We start from the raw sequence: 24,162 nt of genomic DNA, 5'->3' as shown, positions 1-24,162 counted from the left end.
TCCACTCCTCTCAAGGCTAGCCAACGGTGGATCCGCGAGGGAGACGGAGAGGCCCACTCGGTCGTCGTCGTCGTCGCGATCTCCTCCATTGCCGTCGCCACCGCTCCTCAACCATTGGAGCCATGAGAGAGAGAGAGAGAGGGCTGAGAAAGAGAGGAGAGCAGTGGGAGAGCCGGAGTTGAGGAGTGGGGGAGAGAAAGAATGAGGAGAAAACATGATAAGGATAAGTGACCGGTTAGATTTTCTAAGGTGGAGGGAGGTCGTTGGACTTTTTTAGGTAGACCTGTTAATGGCCTGCATGCGAAAATATGTTTATTTTCATATGCGGGCATATCATGATGTCCGCCTGCGAAAATCAGTTTTTGCATATAAGCCTCTTAAAAAGTCGTATCTAAAAAATACAAATTGATTTTTGCAGACGCGATCAATTACGGTCCATCTGCAAACTAATGTGGGTCTCACCCAGAAAAATAGTTTCTATAGTAGTGTCTCTCCCAGTGACATATGATCCCACAGCCTAATTAAGTAACCTATGCCCCCATAACTAACCGATTACCATCACCACTCTTTCTTTGTCCTCTCATGAGACATTTCTTTCGACTTGCTTTGACTTGAAGGCTCTGCAAAACAAAAGTTCAAAGGAACAAAAAGGGAGAAAGGGACTGTAGTAGTATTGCTGGTAAAACAACCAAACGGGGTCCATATGCATATGCCAACCAACAGCCAACCCAACTTATAGCCAAACAGTATTCCAACGAGAAAAGGGCGATACTACTAATTATTACGTAGTAATTAGGTGAGAGCTAGCTGATGGAATGCAACGTGGAGCTGCAACGCATATGGAGTATGTACAAGTACAACTACTGATTTTGTTGGGAGTTAGCGTCGAATTAGAGAGTGTGTCAGCTAGCTAGGTATCCACCAAATTAACAACCAGATTGCGACTGATACGTCGCTGTTCAAGTGCTCATGGGCTTTGATCGATCGGTCAGATTGCATTGTTCTTAACGAAAGACCGACCGGCCGGCTGATGATGAGGTATCTTACGTTTCAACACCAGGAATTCCAGCAGGACAAAAATAAAAGACTGGACGATGTAGGCCAGTTGCAGTTTAATATTGGTCAGTTTCAGCGGGTGTCGGGCACCAAGCAAACGAATTGATGTTATAGTCCGAATGCTCAATTGTTTATCCTTTATATATATAAGCAACGGAAAATTGAATTGTAAAATTAAAACTGTTTAGAGTGTATATTTTTCACCATTGTTTTTAAATCACTAAGGAAGATACATATATATAAAAATTTTGGCCACAATTTTTTTTCTAATATGCGGTACGGCTTATAATCAGCATAATATATTAGTAATATATATATAGATAATTTACTTGCCTGGCTTTGGCACCTAGCTAGTTTCGCCTCATTATATTATTCCTTCAAAACCAACGTGGAGGTCACCATTAATTTTGTTATCTCTACGTAATCATCCATAATCTTATGGACCCATACTGAAGTCATCAGGAGATCATGCTAATGCCTAATAGTATAATCGGCCATAGGAATAGTTATGTAATGGTGATTTAAAATAGTTTACATCGATCCTTGCAACTTGACCATACAGCCACACCACCTCGACCCAGGCTAACCAAATCGTATAACAAAATACTACGGTGATGTTTGAAACTCACGTAAATAAAGATAAAAATGACGATTAAGGGTGTGTTTGAGGAGAAGGAGATTAGGAAGATTGGGAAGATACGCAAAACGAGATAAGCCATTAGCGCATGATTAATTGAGTATTAACTATTTTAAATTTTAAAAATGGATTAATATGATTTTTTAAAGCAACTTTCCTATAGAAATTTTTTGCAAAAAATGCACCGTTTAATAGTTTTGGAAACGTGCGCACGGAAAAAGATATGCTTTCTCACCCTATATCACACAAACGAACGCAGCCTAAGTGTTTTACGCAAAACAAGATGGTATTAACGTATGATAATTGAGTTTTAATTATTACAAACTTAAAAAAAGATTTATCTAATATTTTAGAGTAACTTCCATATATAAAGTTTTCACACGAAACACACGTTTAGCAGTTTGAAAAGCATGCCACAAATATCAAAATTTTCATCAAACTTTTTGTTGGAGATCTGAACGCAACCTACGTGTACCATTCATCGTTTGCCTGTTAACTTATAAACCGTATATAGCTAAATGGAGTATTATTTATGTTTATTTATTTTATTTGTCTTTGCTTTTAAACTGTTAAGAGTAATATTTTTTAGATAATATTAAGAGTAATAATATATAAATCACACCGTAAAAATCATCTTTTATATCTCATTTAGGACCTTTTTTAGATTGGTGTTATTTTAAACCATATCATTGTTGGATGAAATTGACAAATATATAACCGCATTTAGTTTGTTATCAAACATTGGTAATGCAAAAAAAAGATAACAATTACATTTATCCTATTATGCGAACAGTGCTATCAACTTACTAAAAATTATGATATTACTCCCTCCATTCCAAAATAAGTGCAGAGACTAAGACAGTAATAAATTTTGAAAGGGTTGATTTGGCACACCCATGCAAGGTAATCAATATTGGAATACTACGTAGGATCGTTTTTATTTGTAGCATTATAGGATCAGGATACTATCAGATTTTAGAAAATACATATTTGTATATAAAATATATAATATGTTGTATAAAGTAAAGCATATAATATTAATTTTGATAAATTTAAATAATTTTTATATAAACTTGAGCATATTCATTTAGACTATTTTTAAATCATCTTGTTTTTAGATAATAATTTTGTAGGATCCTAGAGATCATACAATCACGATACGGATAATGACAACCTTGCAGCCATGCACCAAAACCGCGGCAATGCACACACCCATACAAACGGTTGGTGTCAATTGGACGCCTGTGAGTGACGACGATGCAGGTGCGTCGTTTGGCTGGACCCCACCCCACCCCCTACCTACGAGCCACTGCCAGGTGGGGCCCGCTCAGAGACCGCAGCCAGACGAGCCTGCCCGGCCTCGGGATCTCCACCCGATTAAAAGCGCGCGACCTAACCGATCGCTCACGCTCCGCCCACTACGTGCCACTGACATGCGGGGCCCATCTTTTCTTCCGTTCCGCTGGGCCCACGCTGCAGTGAGCTACGGGTCTGGACGCACTCGGGGTTTGTTGGTTTGGCTCCGCCTCCGCGGGCGCCTGACCTTAACCTGACACGCCCGCACGCAGTCGGCACGTGCTGACGGCACGGCACCCTGTGGTAGCTCCGGTCCGACCAGGCCGATCTCCCCCCGTCAAAAGCTGTGTAGTGTGTGCGACCTATGTAAACCCAACGCATAGACCGTCCGGTATGGTACGCCTGACGATTTCATTTGATCATGTTGTTTTTTTCTCCCCTTCTCTCTTTGATCGTTTGGTAATGTGGATGTATGGTATGGGCGCACCTTATTGGTGAAATGTCCGTGATTTATTGATTTAATTATCAGAAAAAAAAGAATGTATTAATATAGTTGTATAGTGATAGGTGTAATTTTGAAATTGACACATCGCATTACTTTAAGCTAAAAATTTTATATTGATACGCTATCCCTTACGTCACCTTTAACTTTTCACCTTTTAAAGTTTTTAAAAAATACCACCAGAACTATCGTAGAAATACTTTAAGTGCCTTATACATTTATCTATTTACATATATATTTTTAGAAAAGACAAATAGCCAGCTTTTTTTTTAAAAAAAAACAACGCACCGTACATTTAAAACCAGATGAAGTAGTAGTAAGGTGGGTATGTTTCAACAATGTTAAGCTATGCCATTAGTTTTGTGTTGCATATACATAAATCTTTATGCAAAAAACTGCAAACTTTATCTATTTTGTATAAATTGGATATTCTGTTCGGCACTCCTATACAACGGCTGTGCAACCGCAGCAGCTGCTGCCATTAATCTTCTATGTATTTCACTGTAGCAGCTGGCTGCCAATTAGAACTACCGAACATGCCCAAAATAGTTATGTAATATTCCCTCCTTTTCAAAATACAATGCAAAATTTGTTTCGTTAGGATAAAGGGGCATGCAACTATTTTCCACTTTTAAGATGTGGCAATTAAGGATTTGTCACTCATAGTCTATGACATGTGGGTCCTCATGTGTCTATGACATGTCATTATCTAAAAAAATGTGTCTATAATATATGGGTCTAGTGATAAATTCTTAATTGTCACTTGTAATAGTGACAAATCGGGACTTTTACTAACTAATAGTTAGTCAGCTACTCTACTAAAAATAAAAATTTTATGATATAAATTAAATTTATTGTACTTATATTCCAAAGTACTCAGGTATAATTATGCCTTTTTACCAATATAATAATAGTGAAATTGTTGCTTAAAGTCTAGTCAAAACGAAACAAAATACGAATTATATTTTAAAAATGGAAAGAGTACTATAGTATGACTCAACTTTATAAACTACATTCTAACTAAAACAGTAATATTGATGGCCAAAATTGTACTATTACTAAAGAATACATAGATATCTAAACAGCGTATTTTTGTGGCTGGATAGAGTAATGAAGGGGTGAAATAATGATCCCTACTCCATTGCTAATCTTGTCTCCCTCCTCAAAAAAAAAACAACCTAATATCAGATGTGACATTTTCTACTATAATGAATTTGAATATAATGTTAACCAGATTTATTATATTTGAAAATGTCACCTCCAATACTTTTTTTTTCAGGAATCACCTCCAATACTAGAAATGTTTTTATTTTTGGATTTTTTCGACGGAGAGAGTACTCCCTCCGTCCAAAAAAAACTCAACCTAGGAGGGAATGTGACCCCTCCTAGGACAACGAATCTGGATTACCCTTTGTCCAGATTTATTGTCCTAGGAAGAGTCATAAACCATTCTAGGTTGAGTTTTTTTTTGACGGGTTCATTGTCCTAGGAAGAGTCACAAACCCTTGAGTTTTTTTTTTGACGGAGGGAGTAACTCTGTTTTTACAGTTATCATTAGTCCATCACTACACCTACGGCTCATATGGACCCGGTCCACACAAATTGCTCACGGCGCAATTGTTGTTGTGCTGTGTGGGTAGTAGTAGTAGTAGATGGGAAGTGCGTCGCCTACTTCACATCCAACCCAACCCCCTACCCGCCACTATAAAGTCCTCCTCCGCTTTCCGCCTCCTTCCTCCTCCTCCCCCTCTCCCGTCTCCGCTACTCCAAACTTAATTTTGATTTCTCGCCGGAGAATTCCTCCTCCGCCTCCCGGCTCCTCCCCTCCGCCCTCGCTTCCGCAGGTGAGCAAGCTTCCGCCTCCATGCCCGCCCGCCCTGCCCACGCACTCCTCGTTCTCCTCCTCTGCTGCTCTTGCTGCTCTGTCAGGCATTTGCTCGAACAGCTGGCGCGCCGGATCCCCTGGTGGGCGCGGATCTGCCTGGGATCTGCTTCGCGCGGGCGGGATCGCTCGTCTCCCTCGCGGGGATCTCGGTCGTATCGTGGGGGAGGTGGTTAAGCTGGGGGGGGGGGGGGTTTGGGATTCTGTGTGGGGGGAGGGAATGGCCCTGCTTTGTCGTGTCTGATCTGAATTCGTCCGGGAAATGGCGCGATCCTGGTTTTGACATCAAAGGGGGGTCGAAGTCGATGTGTCGTTATGAGTGGTTTTACGAGAGTTTGTCGGCTACTGGGGGATTTGGGCTCCTTTTTTTGGTATGGATCTGAGGAGATCTCGTGGTTTGGCCCTGTTGGATTTGATAGGTTTGGGAGTTTGCAATGGCAGGGCTAAGATTCGTGGGGTTTATAGAGTTAAATTTCAGATTCGGTTTGGTTGGTTATGTTGTTAGTTGTAGTTTTTACTGGGAGTGTGACTCTCATCATGACTGCTAAGCCTTAGAGGTAAAAATATGATTGGATCAGTTTGCTCATTGTTGGGTATATTCGCTTGCTTTAGGTAGGTGAAGTGCGCCACGATGATAATTGAATTTCTGGTGCAACATTTTGCAGATCCGGTGCTCTGTATAGATTTGTGCACCTTGATTTTATATACTTATATCCCGCAATCTGTTTTCCAGCTTTAGTAGGATGCGCGAGATACAGCTAATGCCTGATATTTGTAAACCAAACTGATAGTTGGGCTAAGTATTTTTGCGTTTGATGCTGTCATTTTTTAGGAGGATTTTGTATTGACTAAGAATTTCAGTAGGTGTGTTATAGTTTTTAGCCAATTCTGTCATATGATTGTCTTTCTGAGGTTGTTGAGAACCAGTGGGTCTCATTTTTGTTCAGGGGGCCCGTACCACATTGTTTAATCTTTTCTGTGTTTTTTTTTTCGTTCTGTTGAAAGTTTTCCTGTTTGATGTTGTTCAAGTATCACTTGTGATCTGAGTTGAGTGGTTCAAAAACCAAACTTAATGTAACCACAAACATTGTCTATGAATGATAACACAGACTGTGAGGATTCTTGATTCACAAAAACGATGTGTTCTTTTTAATATTTTGTAATTCTCTCATAAAGATCATGCATGGATAAGTTATAAGTATGAGTATTTGACTTATTCCAATAGTTGCTGGGATGCTAAGAAGTGTTCTATAGGTCCCAGGATCACACTCGAATGTATTTTCCATACCTACTATAGTTATGTCTCTAGGCCCTGTTTTAACAGTAAATTATTTATATTTGCCAGTGGAATGTTGTGCATAGTGTAGGAGTTTATGTAAGCATGTGAATCTAACATTAGCATGCTATGTCATTTCATTAAGCCATGGCATCAATCCAAACCCTTAGTTACTATGATAACATGACTACATTTGTGTTGTGATAGTTTAAGACTTATGAGGAGATTTGTGGTTTCTGATCTAGTTAGTATATTCTATCATATGCTAATAGCATTTTGTTTGCAGGCGAACTAAACCATGGCGACAGGTCAAATTTTCTCCAAAACCACCCAAGCGTTATTCTATAATTATAAGCAACTTCCGATCCAACGGATGCTTGATTTTGACTTCCTATGTGGTACGCTGTCTGTCTTATCAATATTGGCTAAGAAATGTTGCACGTTGTTTCTTTTTTGCTTCTTGCTTGCTGACCTTACTCTGCTTTATAGGGAGAGAAACACCTTCTGTTGCTGGAATAATCAATCCTGGTTCTGATGGGTTTCAGAAACTTTTCTTTGGACAAGAAGAAATTGCCATTCCAGTTCATCCTACGTGAGTGCTCTGCTCCTCATATAAGTTCATGTGTACATTAACAGATTGTTCGTTTGTAAACAATTTATTTATACTCATTTATATTTTTGCAGAATTGAAGCTGCCTGCAATGCACACCCAACTGCTGATGTATTTATCAACTTTGCATCCTTTCGGAGGTTAGTTAGCATTCTGATATTCCTTTGAGCAAAAACCACATGATCCTAGAACAACTACAAGTGTTTTTTATTTGCTTAATCTGCAGTGCTGCCGCTTCTTCAATGTCAGCTTTGAAGCAGCCAACAATCAGAGTTGTAGCCATCATAGCAGAGGGTGTTCCTGAATCAGATACAAAACAACTTATTAGTTATGCACGTGCCAACAACAAGGTAGGGATTATGCCTTGCATGAATTTAACTGCTTTGCAAACATGATATTTGCACCAGATTCTCGCCGTAAAAGTCTTACAAATTAAATATGAATAAATTACTGTCTCCTTATAAAATAATATGTAAACACAATGGTGGTATTTTGTCCATTCCAGATATTGGTGTTGGCATGCTATTTTATTGCCTGCCAGGCACTAACGCTGACGGCGGCCTGCATGTTTCTCGTTTATTTTACCAAGTAACTGTTGTTGTTTCTAGGTAATCATTGGACCAGCAACAGTTGGAGGAATCCAAGCTGGTGCTTTCAAGATTGGTGATACTGCTGGAACCATTGACAACATTATTCAATGCAAGCTTTACAGGCCTGGATCTGTTGGCTTTGTTTCTAAATCGGTATGCATTTATTTGATTTTTGTTAAAGTTGTTTGTACAAAAGAAATTTACCTTCCGTACTATTTCTGATCCATAAAAAGGCAATATTCTATTTTTAAAAAAGAACATTTGTAGCACTACCAACTTTTGATCTGTTAAATATCTGACCTTTTAATCTGTACACATGCAACTTCACATCTTAGCTCTTAACGTACATTGTAATGCTCATATGTAACCCCAATGACAAACTGAACTTGCATTACATTAACAGGGTGGCATGTCAAATGAGATGTACAACACCATTGCCAGAGTGACAGATGGTATTTATGAAGGTAACTGGTTTATAGATATATGTAAACATTTCTGCATTGGGTTATCTCATGAATATTGAACCTATGCTAACTTCTTTTTTAACATACTCAGGAATTGCAATTGGAGGGGATGTTTTCCCTGGCTCAACTCTGTCAGACCACATCCTGCGTTTCAACAACATACCTCAGGTTTGAATGTTAACATTTGAACATCTTCTACACAAATGTTAGTGCAATCGTTCTTTTAGGGCATTTATTTGGTATCTTTGTCATGCAACTCTGCATCAAGGGATCAACTTATATCTTGCTTTTGAATCAGATAAATGTTGGAATTAGTTCTTTTGGTCACACTCATTAGCTTCTTTTTTTTTTCCTGAGACAGTTCCTTTACCATAATCTTGTTCTATCTTTATTGCCTTTGCACCCACTCAGCCATATATAAATTTAGACATGTGGATTGCTCAGCATGCAAGTAATATTTCCTCAAAATGCCATCCATGCATTTTATGTAAACCACGTCTGGATTCTTGGAGCATTGCTGTATCAATAACATCTCATCGTGCACCATGTTTATTGGAATTAGGTCAAAATGATGGTTGTTCTTGGGGAGCTTGGAGGAAAAGATGAGTATTCTCTTGTTGAAGCCCTGAAACAAGGAAAGGTTCAGAAACCTGTTGTTGCATGGGTTAGTGGGACATGCGCTCGTCTATTCAAGTCTGAAGTGCAGTTTGGCCATGCTGTAAGTCTGAAACTGTTCCTTTTCAGTAATTTCTGTGTTGAACAGTATTTTAAGTGCTCATCTGAATTAATTTATTGGCCCAACAGGGTGCGAAAAGTGGTGGTGAGTTGGAATCAGCACAAGCTAAGAACCAGGCACTAAAAGATGCCGGGGCAGTTGTCCCTACTTCATATGAAGCTCTTGAAACTGCGATCAAGGAGACATTTGAGAAACTGGTAAGCAGTACTATTATTACATGCAGTGATTTCAAGTCGTCTAGTCGGGACTAGTCGTAAGGGCACCGACTAGTCGACTAATCGCAATTAGTCACGACTAATCGTAGATTAGTCGGTGACTATAGGCTAGGGGTATCCAGGATAATGTATAGATGTTTATAAGTATTAATTACCATAGTATACTAGTATAGTATAGTACAAACTAAGGATAATAAGATTTTCAATGGCTGGTTAGGGTTAGATGAGGGGTACAGGCCTTCTTGGGCTGGGCAAATGGCCTGCCACTGAAGTGTAAAGTCCAACACATATTTTTAGCCCTAACAGACTAGTCGTCCACGACTAATTTGATCGACTAGTCGTGATTAGTCGGACGATAAGTTTTTCTGGTGGAACTAATCGCTTCGAAGTTCCTGATTGAGGTCAGGGTAGCGATAAGGACGACTAATCGTGATTAGTCGCGACTAATCGGACGACTTGAAAACACTGATTACATGTCATGGCCAGTGTCTTTCAAGCTTTTTAACCTTTTTGAGAATTTTTATTGTGAGTATCAAGCCTCTGAAATTAAATGTATTTCCCAGGTTGAGGACGGAAAGATCTCTCCTGTTACTGAGATTACACCACCTCCTATTCCAGAGGATCTTAAAACCGCAATTAAGAGTGGGAAGGTCCGAGCTCCCACACACATTATCTCCACTATCTCGGATGACAGAGGTTAGATTGGTGGCAATGTGTTTTTCCACATATTCTCCATGTTCAATCTTTGTCATACTATCCCTACCAGGAAGTAATATAGGTGCATTTTTGTGATACAGGCGAGGAACCCTGCTATGCTGGTGTCCCCATGTCTACAATTATTGAACAGGGTTATGGAGTTGGTGACGTTATTTCGCTTTTGTGGTTCAAGCGCAGTCTTCCTCGTTACTGCACTCAGTTTATTGAGGTAAACAATTGGTAAAATATGATATGGATAATCTATTTTTTGAATGATAGTCATTTAGTCTTCATTTGATCCTAGAAGGATTTCATGTGTCTTGACAGATGTGCATCATGCTTTGCGCTGATCATGGTCCTTGTGTATCCGGTGCTCACAATTCTATAGTTACTGCTAGGGCTGGAAAGGACCTTGTTTCCAGCTTGGTATCTGGTGAGCTTCTTCTACATGTACATGTAAACATTGTCCGTTAAGTTGTTTGAATATATTACAGCATAGGTTATGAAGATTGCTATTGAAATATTGCAGGTTTATTGACAATTGGCCCCCGTTTTGGTGGTGCAATTGATGATGCTGCCCGGTACTTCAAAGATGCATATGATAGAGTGAGCCAACTTATTTCCTATCCCTTTGCTACATCATCGCCATGTTTCCTGCGTTTGCATAGTTGCTCTAATAGGTATGCATCAATTGCTTGTAGAATCTCACACCTTATGAGTTCGTTGAGGGTATGAAAAAGAAGGGAATCCGTGTCCCTGGGATTGGTCACAGGTATGTTCTATCTGTTTGCTTGACATGACATTTCCTAAGAATCCTTCATCCAGAATAGATTTCCTCAAATTTCACTCGCCTTTCTTGATTATTAGGATCAAGAGCAGAGACAACAGAGATAAGAGAGTGCAGCTTCTACAGAAATATGCCCACACACATTTCCCTTCTGTCAAATACATGGAGTATGCTGTCCAGGTTGAGACCTACACCCTGTCAAAAGCCAACAATTTGGTTCTGAACGTCGATGGTGCGATTGGGTCGCTTTTCTTGGATCTTCTTTCTGGCAGTGGAATGTTCAGCAAACAAGAAATCGATGAGATTGTTGAGATTGGTTACCTTAATGGACTCTTTGTGCTTGCGCGTTCAATTGGTCTCATCGGGTGAGTCTCATTCTTGTTGCATTCCAATTGAGTGGGTATATCTATATGAATGTTATCTTCTAGCTGCTTCCTTTAACATTAGAATAAATGGTATAGACTATAGAGATACGTCCGTTTTGTTAAGTCATAGTTTCTTTTGTAATTTCCACATAGCTGATCAAATTTGTCGCTTGGTTCGCAGGCACACCTTTGACCAGAAGAGGCTCAAGCAACCACTCTACCGCCACCCATGGGAGGATGTCCTCTACACCAAGTGAAGACTCGGTTGTTCTTAATATTACCTAGATATTCCAGCTTTGTACACACTTCAAAAGGTCAAGCGAAATTGCATAAAAGTGAACGCCGATGAAACTAGGGGGAGAAGAATGGGGTCACCGGTGACCGCTGTTGTTGCGTGTTTCAAGTTAGTTGCAAATTGAGATCTGTTCCTGATTTTTGTCAAAGCAAGAACCATTAGGACAACATGGGGGATATTGGAAATTTACTGTATCATCGTGTACTATCGATTCTCTCAACGAAAAAAAAAATCTAGTCTGATGCTAATGTGTTCACCGGTCGTGGAGAGTGTTGTAATGTTTGTGATTGTCAATGTGCCACTTCGATAGGCATCATTTTTGCTATTAAAAATAAAATAAAATTTGCATGTCTTTCCTGCTTCTACAGTTGTACCTCCATCAGACTGATCCCAAAGCTCCCTATTCCTGTGCAATTAGCAATTGTTCTCTGGAAAAAAAACACTTTATTTGCAATCCCCATGTTGAGCGCTAGCTACCGTGGCTGAGCGGCGAGCCAGCCGTCGCGGGAGACGTACGAGATGTCGACGAGCTTGGCGAGCTCCTCCCCGCTCAGCGTCTTCTCCCATGGCACCCTCCCCGTCCTGTTCGACCCCGGCCCCGTGCACCCCGACTCCACCATCTCCAGCGTCTCCCTGCACGCATCCACGTAGCAATCAGCCACTTCCGATCATGCACCGACGACGGCGATGACCATCACTACTTAGAAAAAACATTTTCACCGTTGTTAGGCTTTTTTTTTTCGCAGGCGGATATGGCCATCGGAGCGAAAATCCCGCCGACGAAAATGATTACCGAGGAGGAGTTGGCCGTTTGCCTGCGAAGACAGCTTATCGCAGGCATACAACATAAGGTGCCGCCTGCGAAAACGATCTTTGCAGGCGGAGCCGGCGTCCACCTCGAAGACCTATTTTTCCCGCGAAAATACTTTTTCTAGTAGTGCATGACTCAAGACTCACTCTTTGCCCTTGTAGTCCCAGGCGTCCCAGCCGAGGCCGACGACGGCGGCGGACATGGCTGTCCGGTAGAACACGACGCGCGCGTAGGCACGCCACGCGCGGCCCAGGTACGCCGGGGCGGCGCCGCCGACGGTGCACGAGGTGAACACGAACCCGCTCGCGTCGGACGCGCTGCTCCGGCCCTGCGCCGTGATGAACCCGGGCGCCGCCGCCGCCGCGGTGGAGATGTGGCAGCGGTGGAAGATGGACTGGGCTTCCCCGAAGATGAAGTCGACGGCGCCCTCGACGTAGCAGCGCTCGTAGTAGTGCCTCCCCAGCAGGTCGCTCAGCGTGTCCTGCAGCCCCACGAAGCCGCACCGGTAGAACGCCGACCGGTCTCCGGCCACCAGCGCCGCCACCGCCGGCGCCATCCTCCCGTACGTGTTCTGCATGCAGCAATGGCGCGATCGACACGGTCGGTCACCACCTCGTCGTACGTCGTCGTGTGGTGGCACCGACGTACGTACCTTGAAGGTGATGTCGCGGGCCATGAAGTCGGCGGCGTACGAGGCGAACGTCGGCGAGTCGGCCGTGCCGGAGTCCCCGCCGCCGCCGCCGGCGTGGTCCGCCCACTCGATCGACGTCTGCTGCCTCCCCTCGCCTTCCAGCAAGATGAAGCTCTTGTTCGCCGGTATGCTCACCTTCTCCCTTCCAAACCCAATGACACAAAACCAAAATTAATTAATTAGCACAAACAATCAAATCATAATCACCAAAATCTTCTGCACTCCCAATTTCGAAACAAAATCCGTCTTGATTTAAGTCATCCATGCACCTCTGATCAATCAAAACGATTGCTCATTTAATATCAAAAGATCACTGTTAGACTCTGAATAGGTCCTAACAATCACTTACACAATTTCACAGACTCATCAGTAGTGTACATCAGAAGAGGAAAAATGCATGCTTTGAACAAGAATGAAATTGCATGTGTTACTTGTAGACGCCGGCGGCGATGTGAATCCGGATCCACCGCCGGTTGGCGAATGGGACGGAGTTGATGGCGTCTTGTATCCTTGTGAAATCAGCACCACTACCCTTCTTGCTGACGAAGATGCTTCTCGCCACAGTAGCACTTCCTCCTGCAGCAGCATGGCAAACCTGAGGACTAATGGCCATGAAAGCTAGTGTTCCAATTCCAATGACCAAGGCTATTATGGGGGCCAGAACTTGCTTCATCTCGCCTGACAAACTTGATAGATCATTCGCTAAGCTTGATCTACGAATCAAAGAATGTCAGAAAGAATGGTGCGTGGCTAGCAAGAACAAATAATGGTAACGGATAATTGCAAGGATTATGAGACCTGTTTTTTTGGGCCAGTAGTAATCAGGATTTGTTAGCAATCGACTCCAAATCTCACGTTTCTATATATAAGCTTATTGGGATATTTGCTTGTCTAGATAGCCAACGAGAGTAGACATCACTATTCATCTCTAACCTGAATTCTGTTGGTTTGGACTTGGAGCATCAGAATTCAGAACAGAGAGAGGCACAAGGTGCAGAGTCATCCGGGTTTACGCGCCATTCACCTGATCATCATTTTATAGTGACAGGGTTTCACTTGTAAATGCGCCACATGTATTAAAAGAAAATCAATTCATAAAATACTGCAGAATCAGTTGCAGAATTGCATTGGTTGCCGATCGGAGGTTATTGCGTGATTTACTACATAATTAGTGATTGGGTCGGGCAGCTAGCGTGCCTGAATTGCTAGTACTACATATATGTAGAATAGGATCAGAATATCATATAATTAATATTATTGTTTACCACTCCCCCGTTTCATATTATAAATCATTTGATTTTTTTCTTAGTCAATATTGTTTAGGTTTGATCTAGTTTATAAAAAAATAGCAATATATATAACACCAAATTAGTTTCATTAAATTTAACATTGAATATATTGATAATATGTTTGTTTTGTATTGAAAATGTAGTATATTTTTCCTATAAATTTAATCAAATTTAAAAAAGTTTGACTAAGAGAAAATTTAAACGACTTATAATATGATACGGAGGAAGTATAACATTGTTTCTCGTAACGTACATCTTTGTTTAAATGAAACTGATGAAGTGACTCGTATTATTCTCTCTCTTAATCTTCAACAACGTTCTTTATTGAACGGTTGGTTCAGATCATGAACCACCAAAGCACTTACAAATTCTAGGAGAGGGTCAGCCTAGGAGCAGAGAGAAGCCTAACACAACTAGGCTTGAGTCATTGGCTTATCTTATAATTATCTTTATAGCCTCTTATTTCACCATTAAAAAATTAGGAAAAACCTATCATCATTAGTTGAGTCTTAGGTGAGCACTAGCTTTACCGCTTGGTCAACCCAAACAACAGTCTGGCCCAACTCGTTCCTAACCGAGCTAAATAATGAGCCCCAAAGGCCAAAGTTACATGATCTAATTTAGGATTGCCTTTATATATTAGTATCACACGATTATAATGGTTGGGATGATCTAATTTAGTTATTGTCGGCCTAGCGGCAGGAAGCTCTCACATATGATCGACGGCTAGTGTAGTCTTTTTCCTCAAATATGAACTCGGCGAGATTGGAGATGTCTCTAGATCCCTCATGTTGGCCTTTGTGGTTCCACATTGGGTTTGTATCTATATTGACTTGTCTTCACCTTCGTAGGCATCTCTCCTCTCCTCTTAAGAGTCTTGTATTTATACCCTCTGTCTTCTTGTCCAAGTAAAACTAGGAATGCAAGTATGCATATGATCCGAGTAGTCCTTATAATGCCTGAGTAGAACTCCACTTCTCATTCCTTGCACGTCCGGAACACCTTCTATATATGAGGCACGGTTTCGTATAAGACTTGTATATGGTGGCTCTCATTGAGCCTAATAAATAAGTATTAGGTATGTCTTATCTGTAACACCGACACTAGTTCATAGCTAGAAAGGTTATATTTTAAAATGGAAGAGTAGATTATATTTCAATATTTGGTATTGTGAGGATCAGGTTTGCTAGGTAGACAGTATTGTCAACAGGGTTCACAATTCCGATGAAAACCGGTCGAATTCCGCGAAATTTCGAGGTTTCGACGAGGCTCGAAAGTAGAAGCCGTCTGAGATTTCGATGAGTTTCATCCAAATTCAAATTTGAATTGATAAAAAAGGAAAAAATCAAATAAAATCTTATAAATAGTAGTATGATATTCATAGAATCCATTGAGATATAAATTTTTGAAAAAAAAATGATGTATTCTGTGTGTTTACTGAAATTTACAGTAGGAAAGAAAAGAATAACGAACTAAAAAAAACAATTTCAGTTTATCTTTTTTCTATTTATCGATTGAAATTTTGATGATTTCGCTTGGAATTTCGCCAAAGCCGACCGGTTTTCGCGAGCTTATCGGTAACTCAAGGAATTTGTATTTAAATTTTGGTTTATGAAATTTGTTCGGAATCTACTGGCTTTCCACCGGATTTCGTGAAAACCATCATTCCGCCAAAATCCGAAATGGAAGGCCATCTCGAAATCGTAAACCCTGATTGTCAATCAAGCTATTTGATTCCTTTCATGATAGGAATATATTACTGTTTCTTGTCAACAGAATTGGCTAGTTTAGAAAGATATATACGTCGTCTATAAATAGGGGTATTAATTAGTGTTTGTATATAATGTGGAAAAATAAAGTAGAAATGCCTTAGAAGTCGTGTGATGCTAGAATTCTCATTCTTGTTGAAACTCAGTCTTGACTCTTGAGTGATATGCTGCCAAAATTCTTTTGTTACAGTGAGAACGCCTATCAGAAAAGTACAAATATTTAAACAAAACTATCACTTTGTTATAACTTTAGCTTTATATTTCACAAAAGTGCAACAATACAAATAATTTTATCAGAAAAGGACAACTTTATCCTATATTTGGACGTATGACATGTGGGCCTAACTTGAAACAATGCGAGTATTGCAAATGTATATGACAGGTGGATAGACGTAGGATTATGGATAAAATTTTATGACAATTATCGAGGACACAAACGAAAAAAATAATTATGGAGAATTTAGTAAATTGTTTTAAAATATTATCTTAGAAATACCGATAAAGAAAATATTTTGTAAAAAATTTTGGAGTTCTCATCCCCGTAATCTTCGCTCTCTAACATATGAGACTGAGGAAGGGATCCTCTTCCATTCCTAATCTTGCGCACTCACGTCTTCTCGGTTCATTCTTATGCGAGGAGTGAGAAGCCATTCTCTTCAACCTTCACCTACACCGAGCCATCTCCAACCAGCGTCTTTGCCTCGATCTAGTCAGATCGACCGCCCTCCATCCAGGTCTCCACAGCCGGCCGGGGGCCTCATCTCCTCCGTGCCAACCCACTCTCCCACGTCCACTAGGATCACACATATCTAGGCATCATCTCCTTCCCCGACCTCATACCAACCTCCTCCACCTCGTCTCCTCCTAATGAAAGCCACCGCCTGGGCTACAACTGCCCTCGTTGCCAGGCCTCTGCTCCGCAGCTGAGGAGACAGGCTCCACCTTATCGCGAACTAGGAAACGCCACTGCTGACTTCCTCCTCGCTGCTACTCCAAACCCGTCGCCTGCTGTTGTCATCATCAGATTAGCCCCATTGCTAGCAACCAGGTCACCTCCGCCATGCCGCTTCCAACGGCTACCACCTCCGGGCCTGACACCTTGAGGTACCATGTCTCCTGTGGTCCTGCCTCCTCGGTCCCACTAGGCTTTAAGACCCTTTCTTTCTCCGTTTATTTGTTGAGAATGAGAGGAAGAGATGGTCTAGATGGGCCAGAAGGCATTGACTAATTTGTTATGCTAGCATGGAGCATGCCATACGTTGGACGTGCATCGGAGGATAGGAGGATGGCTACTGCTTGCTACTGTATCATTTTTTTTTTGCTGTTCAGAGAGCAGGTTTGTGTCGCTCACCATCTTGTCGACCTCTACACGTGTCTCCAATATCGTCATCACACGGATGGATGAGGAATAAACTGGTTTTGGCTTGTAGTTTCGCATGGGGCCCATTTTTTTCATTTTAGGGAGTCAATTTTACCTCATTTCTTGCAGGGACAACTATTTTCGCACATAAAAAATCTGTTTAGAATTCCCAAAATCAGATTTTTGGGGATGCAATTTAGCCAATTTCTTGGCAATGTTGTAAGAGATAACCAAACAATTGATTCCCAATAACAAAAGTGTGGGTCCAACACCAAACAACAAAATAAAAAAGCCCCCTCTCTCATTCACAATCGAGCGTACATTGCCACCCCACGCGATCCCCCCCTCCCCCCGCTCCTTCGCGACAGACACTCTCTCTCGCGGCACATTGGGAGCACGCGCGGCCTCCCCTACTTGTGAAGAGTAATTTTCCCTATGTTGGGGAGTTCAATTTTTTGGAACAATATTAGGGGAACCTGTTGGAGCCTAATTTTTGCTTTGAGACCCAAAATTTTAGGATTGGGCTCCATATAGGATTCCAGTTGGGCTCCAACTACCAAGTTGTACCTTGAATATGTATGCCTCCTGATTCTAGAAATAGTAAGCACCTAAGTTTGTGACATATTATATGGATATTGTTACTGCTCAAACACCGATCTTGTTCGCAAGCTTGGACATGTCTCCGTCCAACACAACCACCATCTAGTAAACTTTCCATGTATAAATGATGTTTACCTTATTATCTGTTTCATCTCTAAAAGAGTATCTTTACTTTCCAAGTTTATAACTGAAAAGATACTCTTTTAGAAACATAGATAGTATATTTTTTTTAGAAACATAGATAGGGTATTTTTTTTCTATGTTTCTTCTTGATTGTCTCTCTGCCACCATTCACTCCATGGATGGATGAAGAGAGTTCATGTTCAATCTCCTCTCATCTTAGTAGCACCTAGACCCGCCCTTCTTTTTTGTCTCCCCTCCTCTCTAGTCACTCATGATCAAAGCCACTTGAATGTGTAGTACCACTTCATGATTAAGACCTATTATCACGAAGTCCACTACATCATCAAGACCCAATTGTGTTTATTAAGTGGGCTACAGGGGACTTTGGGGCGGTCTGTACATGTACGACAAGTAAATCCACACTACACTGGTCGAAGTTGCGCCGAGAGAACGTCTCGGCCTATAAATAGAGGAAATGGGCTGTGTCAAATATTGTATGAATTGATTTTCCCCTTTAATTTCCTTTAAGACCTTATTCGGTTAATCCCTCTCCTAAAAGGATTGTGGGAGATTTGGAGGGGATTTATTCCGAACCTATTGAGGTGTGGAATAAATCCCCCTCAGTCCCCTCCATTCTCTCCATCTTGGAGATTAATCGAAAAAGGCCTAATTCAAAGCCATCTCGATCTCCTTCCTCGACATGCTTCTCTCCTTCCTATGCCTTTTCCGTTCTTCCTCCACCATCACCGCTCTCACCCAAACTTTCTCCGATTCGAGCAACACATATTTGGTCATGGATTTTATAGCCAAGTACCTTCTCTGTAGATGAAGTTGTGGTTTGATGGAGAAGATAAGCTAATTCCTTGGTAAAAATTTGAAATGTAGCAACAGTTTCTTCTTCTAATTCTTGTGCTCGATCGACATTTTTTTTTGGCACGCAAATCCGTATGCCATATACTATAAATTTACTCGATCCGTCTCAAAATATACATAATAATTTTTAGCCCTTGACTGCTTGACATGGCTATTAAGAAGAGGGCAAATTAAAAAGATCTGTATGCCTCATGAGGGTTGGTGTGTAATACTCCATGAGATAAAGATAAACATATTTTAAAGAGATGAAGGAAGAGAGAGAAAAGCAACGGACTATAGATCTGCAGCCAGCTGCAGTACGGACTCCAAAACATAATGTGTATACGACATGTGGGACCAGATACTAATAGTATAGTAAGCAACTATTGTATAAATTGGCTATTACATTGGCTATAGATGTTTTGGAGCTAGTAGTGGGCTATACTATTAAACTTGCTCGTAGTAGTAGTACACAACACAACGTATACACTTTTCATTGATGATTCTTCACTCGGGAACTTAATTGACGACTCTTCGGGATTAGGATCGTGGACTAGTCGTTCCAACTTCCAAAGTACAGCGCCATTTACTTGCCATCCAATGGATCAACTCATTCTGCACTACAAATACAAGAGTCATAACCACGATCAACTCCAGTGCCACTAGCTAGCTAGCTACTCCTAGAACGCAGGCATGGTGATGACGACGACGCGCCACACGGTCCGCTTCGGCTCCGCCACGATCGACACGACGGTCACCAGCGACGTCGCGGCCGCCGACGAGTGGGCGCGCGGCGTCCGCGCCGCGGCGAGGGGCGGCCGCGGCCTGATCGTCGGCCTCGACTGCGAGTGGAAGCCCAACCACGTCTCCTGGAAGACCTCCAAGGTGGCCGTCCTCCAGCTCTGCGCCGGCGAGCGCTTCTGCCTCGTCCTGCAGCTGTTCTACGCCAACCGCGTCCCGCCCGCCGTCGCGGACCTCCTCGGCGACCCGTCCGTGCGGCTCGTCGGCATCGGCGTCGGCGAGGACGCGGCGAAGCTGGAGGCCGACTACGGCGTCTGGTGCGCCGCGCCGGTGGACCTGGAGGACGCCTGCAACCGCCGGCTCGGCCTCGTCGGGACCGGGAGGAGGCTGGGGCTGAAGGGCTACGCGAGGGAGGTGCTCGGGATGGCCATGGAGAAGCCGAGGCGCGTAACCATGAGCAACTGGGAGAAGCGGGAGCTGGACCCGGCGCAGGTCGAGTACGCCTGCATCGACGCCTACGTTTCCTACAAGCTGGGCGAGAGGGTCCTTGCCAACTGATCATGATGCAGTGCAACTATGGAACTATCCATGCACAACAGCACAAGTGGAGTAGTAGTTTTCTTTGTTGCTTTGGTCACCCCTGTATTCAGTGGTGCTATATATGTTAGCCAATCGTTCTAACCTGGAATGCTATTCTAGTTTGTTGTTTCATCAACTCTTGGGACCATCTTGTTAGAAGGCACTCTCTTTTTGCTTATGCTTAGAGCAAGTACAATAACCGACGACAGTGGTTTCACGTAGGAATTTTGGATAACGTGGAGAGAGGGGAAGAGAGAGGGAACCAGCGGGCGACTAATTTGTCACCCGGTTCAGCCTGATGCACGAGGTTGTGGAGCCTCGTAGATGGAGGAGCAACCTTCGCCTCCAATATCCGCCATGGCTGCTCCTCTCGCACGCGTTCGCCAGGCTGGTGCCCTCGTCCACCCCAACCACCGTAATTAGAGCATCACCAACAATATTCCTAAATTTCATCCCTAAAATATTATTTATGGGAATTCTAAATAAAATTTAAGATGTTAAAACTCTTCAAGAGATTGGTTAAATTTGACTTCCTAAAAATAAAAAGTGGGTCCCATACAAAACTGCCAACAGAAATCCGTTTCATTCTCCCTCTCGCACTCGCCCGCTCGACCTGTGATCGCAATTTCGTGCTCACCACTCGGCATCTCTCCTCTCTAGTCTCCACTTAACGTGATCAAGCTTGGCAGGTCTTGCAACTCCAGACATGGGATCCAGCAATAGCAATCGGCTCTAGCCATTAGCAATCAACACCAACCAACAAGCAGCACATTAGAAAACTCAAGATTTGAAAACTTTCAACTCAAGGTTCGAAACTTTCAAGTTAAGATTTGAAAACTTTCAACTCAACACGTGTGCTAACGATTAAAAAAAAGGGAAAAACACAAAATAATAGAAAAAGGGAGAGGAAGCGAAAAAGAAAAAGCGAAAAAGATGAAAAGAAAAAAGGAAAACGCGGGAAAAATAGCAAAAGGAAAAAAGAAAAAAATGCGTGGGGAGGGCGGCGTGCGCGGCAGTTTTCGTTACTGACGCGCGCATGCCAATTAGCAGCACCTTGTGCATAGAGTACTAGTGCTTCTCGATTCCTTGAGTGCGATCTGAATTGTTTACTAAAGTCTCTAAAACCTATCGATTTGGAGGAATTTTACGAAAATTTTCAAGAAATCGAACTGTTTTCTATAAAAATCCTATAGAATTAATTTCTGCGTTCCGAATGACGACCCCTCGCGCCGTAGAGATGGATTTTCAGAATTAATTTAAATACTCACGTGGCTCTTAGGTAGATGCACAAAACACTGTAATGTTGAGTGCAGCTCATGTTATAAAGTCGTGTAAATATACTATGAACGTAAAACTTCATATACAGCTCCTACATTATCTTTTTTTCCCCTTTTCTTTAGTCATATACACTCCGTATTAGCACAGATGGTCTCAAATACACACGCCATTAGCAAAAATCAAAGGCATAGAATAAGATTTGAGTAAAACTAGTTTCTTTAGTGCAATATAGCTAGTATAAAGGAAAAAAGTACACCCAAGGTCCCTCAATTTGTCATCGTGTTACAAAATCGTCCTTCAACTACAAAACAAGATATATCACATTCCTCGACTTACAAAACCGTTCACTCAAGGTTCTTAGGTGGTTTTGACCCGATTTTATCTGACGTGACAGTTAAGTCAGCGTGGGACCCACGTGGGCCCCATGTGTCAGGGTGTCCACGTCACCACTCTCTCTTTCCCTCTTATCTCCCTTCCTCTCTCATTTTTCCCCTGGGCGTGGATGGCGGCGGCATCTTCGACGCGGCGGGGAGGAGAGCCAGCGTGGCCGACGGCTGGTGGGGAAGGAGCGCGGCAGAGAGGAGGGCCGATACGACGGGCGGCTCCGCCGATGGATGACTTCGCGTGGATGGCCGCGGCGGCCGTCCCCCTCAACCGTCGGCCTCGACGCGGCGAAGCAATCCAAGTCAAATCAAATACCGAGCCGATCGACTAGCTAGCTAACTCGCTCCGGTGATTGACCACCACCACCGCTTCCGACGGGAGTGATATGGCGGAGAAGAGGCTACTACTGCCGGTGGCGCTGACGATGACGCAGAAGCATGGAGGAGGGGAGAAGGTGTGGGCGCGACCGTGGAGGTCGTCGTCGCGCGCAGGGGACGCGTCGTTCGTGGAGGCCATCGTCGCGCAGGCGCGGGTGTTCGACTTCCGGTCGTCGCTTGTCGACCTCCTCACCGTATCCGCCGCGCGCGCGCTTCTGATACTCTGTGAGCAATCGACGCCCGCCCCTCTGTTAGTTCTCTCTCTCTCTCTTGTGGCTGAGCTGACCTCGACGGGCGACGTGGCGGCGGTGGCGGCGGCGATGACGTGGGAGCAGGAGGGCCGCCCCCACGCCGCCGGCCTCCGTCGCCTCTCCACCAGCTGCCATGGATGACGACAGCGGCCTCCTCGCTCTCCCCGTTGCGCTCCCCGTCGGCTCCTCTTCGTCCGTGCTCTGCGACGAGGCCGCCGCCCCGCGCTGCTCGCCGCTGCTGCTCAATCTGAACCTACCCGCCTTGTCCCCGTCGTCTTCCGATGACGTTTACGTTACAAATTTTGAACCAAATTTTATCATCTTCTCTACCATTTTCTAGCTATTGGTACAGCTGAAAGCAGCAGCATCCCCTTTGGATACAGAGATGCACAGGAGAGGCGGCGGAAACGAAATCTTGAGTGGTGAAAAAGAGATGGAGGAAAACGAAAGTAAAAAAAAATTATCCGTGTCTATGGAGGAGATGGTAGAGCTTCTTCGCAGTAGCAGCAGCAACAATGGTGATGGTTGGATTGGAGCGCAGCAACCCAGTAACAGTTCTCCGATTCTTGTTGCTTGCTGGTTGGTCGTCGTCGTCGTCGTCGTCGTAGGCTAGAGTTCGCCGGCGATTGCTGCCGTCGTTTGGTGATGTGCAGGCTAGAGGTGGAGCAGCGTGTCGCAGCACCAATCCATCTCGTCGACTTCGGCGGCGGCAGCAGCCGACGGGGACGAGGCTGGCAGGTTCAGATTGAACAGCAGCGGCAAGCAGCGCGGGACGGCAGCATCGTCGGCGGCGCCCAAGACACCATCCTCACAGAGCACGGAGGATGAGGAGTTGATGGGGAGCGCAACGGGGAGAGCGAGGAGGCCGCCGTCCTCATCCATGGGAGTTGGTGGAGAGGCGACGGAGACCGGCGGCATAGGGGGCGGCCCTCCTGCTCCCACGTCGTCGTCGTCGCCGCCGCCGCCGCCGCCGCATCGCCCGTCGCCGGTCGCTAGCCGCCCGACCTCCTCTCCCACCTCGCGCCCGCCGGCCGGCTTGCCCAAACGAAGGAGAATTTTGAGAGAGAGAAGGAAGGGATAGAAGAGGGGAAAGAGAAAGAGTGATGACGTGGTATATGACACGTGGATCTCACGCTGAGTCATTCGTCACGTCAGATAAAACCAGGTCAAACCATCACAGGACCTAAAGTGAACGGTTTTGTAAGTTGAGAGATGTGATATATCTGGTTTTGCGGTTGAGAGACGATTTTGTAACTTGATGACAAGTTGAGGGTCCTTTAGTGTACTTTTTCTTATTTATAAAACGGTAGGCATATGCATGCATCTGGGCCTTTTCACTTGTTACGTTAAAAGGGCCCTTTAGGCCGAGGACGCGCTTATGGGCCGACCCATCCGAATCAAACAAGCCTGCGCTGCTAACTCATCAAATGGTAAAATTTTAAAAGCGTTGATCAAAATCGAATTAATTACTGCTCCGGTCAAACTTAAGCACGCAAAAATTAACTTCCCCATGCACACGCCATGCACAGTTTTAAAAGATGACTCTTCGGGATGAGCCTTCGTCGCCGCTCCAACTTCTTCGACATTAACTACAAGAATGCATGTCCCAGTCATACTAATCGACTCACTTTCACACTATAAATACGAGGA

The 24,162-nt window shown here is 43.4% G+C and overlaps 3 protein-coding genes across 5 annotated transcripts; 2 read left to right on the top strand and 1 right to left on the bottom strand.

Moving 5' to 3' along the window:
* The first annotated feature begins 5,166 nt into the window (after nt 1–5,166).
* On the top strand, nt 5,167–11,759 carry LOC4325777 (ATP-citrate synthase beta chain protein 1-like). Its single transcript, NM_001401491.1, has 17 exons — nt 5,167–5,335; nt 6,936–7,047; nt 7,139–7,241; nt 7,334–7,399; nt 7,486–7,609; nt 7,868–8,002; nt 8,253–8,313; nt 8,405–8,481; nt 8,876–9,031; nt 9,118–9,246; nt 9,828–9,960; nt 10,062–10,189; nt 10,288–10,393; nt 10,490–10,566; nt 10,662–10,732; nt 10,828–11,112; nt 11,294–11,759. The coding sequence occupies exons 2-17, from the start codon at nt 6,948–6,950 to the stop codon at nt 11,367–11,369; spliced, it is 1,827 nt and encodes a 608-aa protein (NP_001388420.1). The 5' UTR covers nt 5,167–5,335; nt 6,936–6,947; the 3' UTR covers nt 11,370–11,759.
* LOC107275948 (probable pectinesterase 29) lies at nt 11,638–13,905 on the bottom strand. Of its 3 annotated transcripts, XM_066310312.1 has the most exons (5): nt 13,708–13,905; nt 13,341–13,622; nt 12,871–13,051; nt 12,365–12,789; nt 11,638–12,040 (listed from the first exon to the last, which is right to left on the bottom strand). In XM_066310312.1, the coding sequence occupies exons 2-5, from the start codon at nt 13,580–13,582 to the stop codon at nt 11,881–11,883; spliced, it is 1,008 nt and encodes a 335-aa protein (XP_066166409.1). In that variant the 5' UTR covers nt 13,583–13,622; nt 13,708–13,905; the 3' UTR covers nt 11,638–11,880. The 3 variants fall into 3 exon arrangements, with proteins under 3 accessions (XP_066166409.1, XP_025880723.1, XP_066166408.1); XM_026024938.2 differs by having other exon boundaries at nt 12,365–13,051; XM_066310311.1 differs by having other exon boundaries at nt 12,365–13,051; nt 13,341–13,883.
* Nucleotides 13,906–19,519: 5,614 nt separating this feature from the next.
* On the top strand, nt 19,520–20,358 carry LOC4325776 (3'-5' exonuclease). The gene has a single exon (XM_015789104.3). It carries the CDS (start codon nt 19,596–19,598, stop codon nt 20,199–20,201), a length of 606 nt encoding a protein of 201 aa, XP_015644590.1. The 5' UTR covers nt 19,520–19,595; the 3' UTR covers nt 20,202–20,358.
* The last annotated feature ends 3,804 nt before the right edge of the window (nt 20,359–24,162 follow it).

The sequence above is a fragment of the Oryza sativa genome, chromosome 1, assembly GCF_034140825.1.
Source record: "Oryza sativa Japonica Group chromosome 1, ASM3414082v1".
Taxonomy (NCBI): Eukaryota; Viridiplantae; Streptophyta; class Magnoliopsida; order Poales; family Poaceae; genus Oryza; species Oryza sativa.
This window is presented reverse-complemented; position numbering and strand designations above follow the sequence as displayed.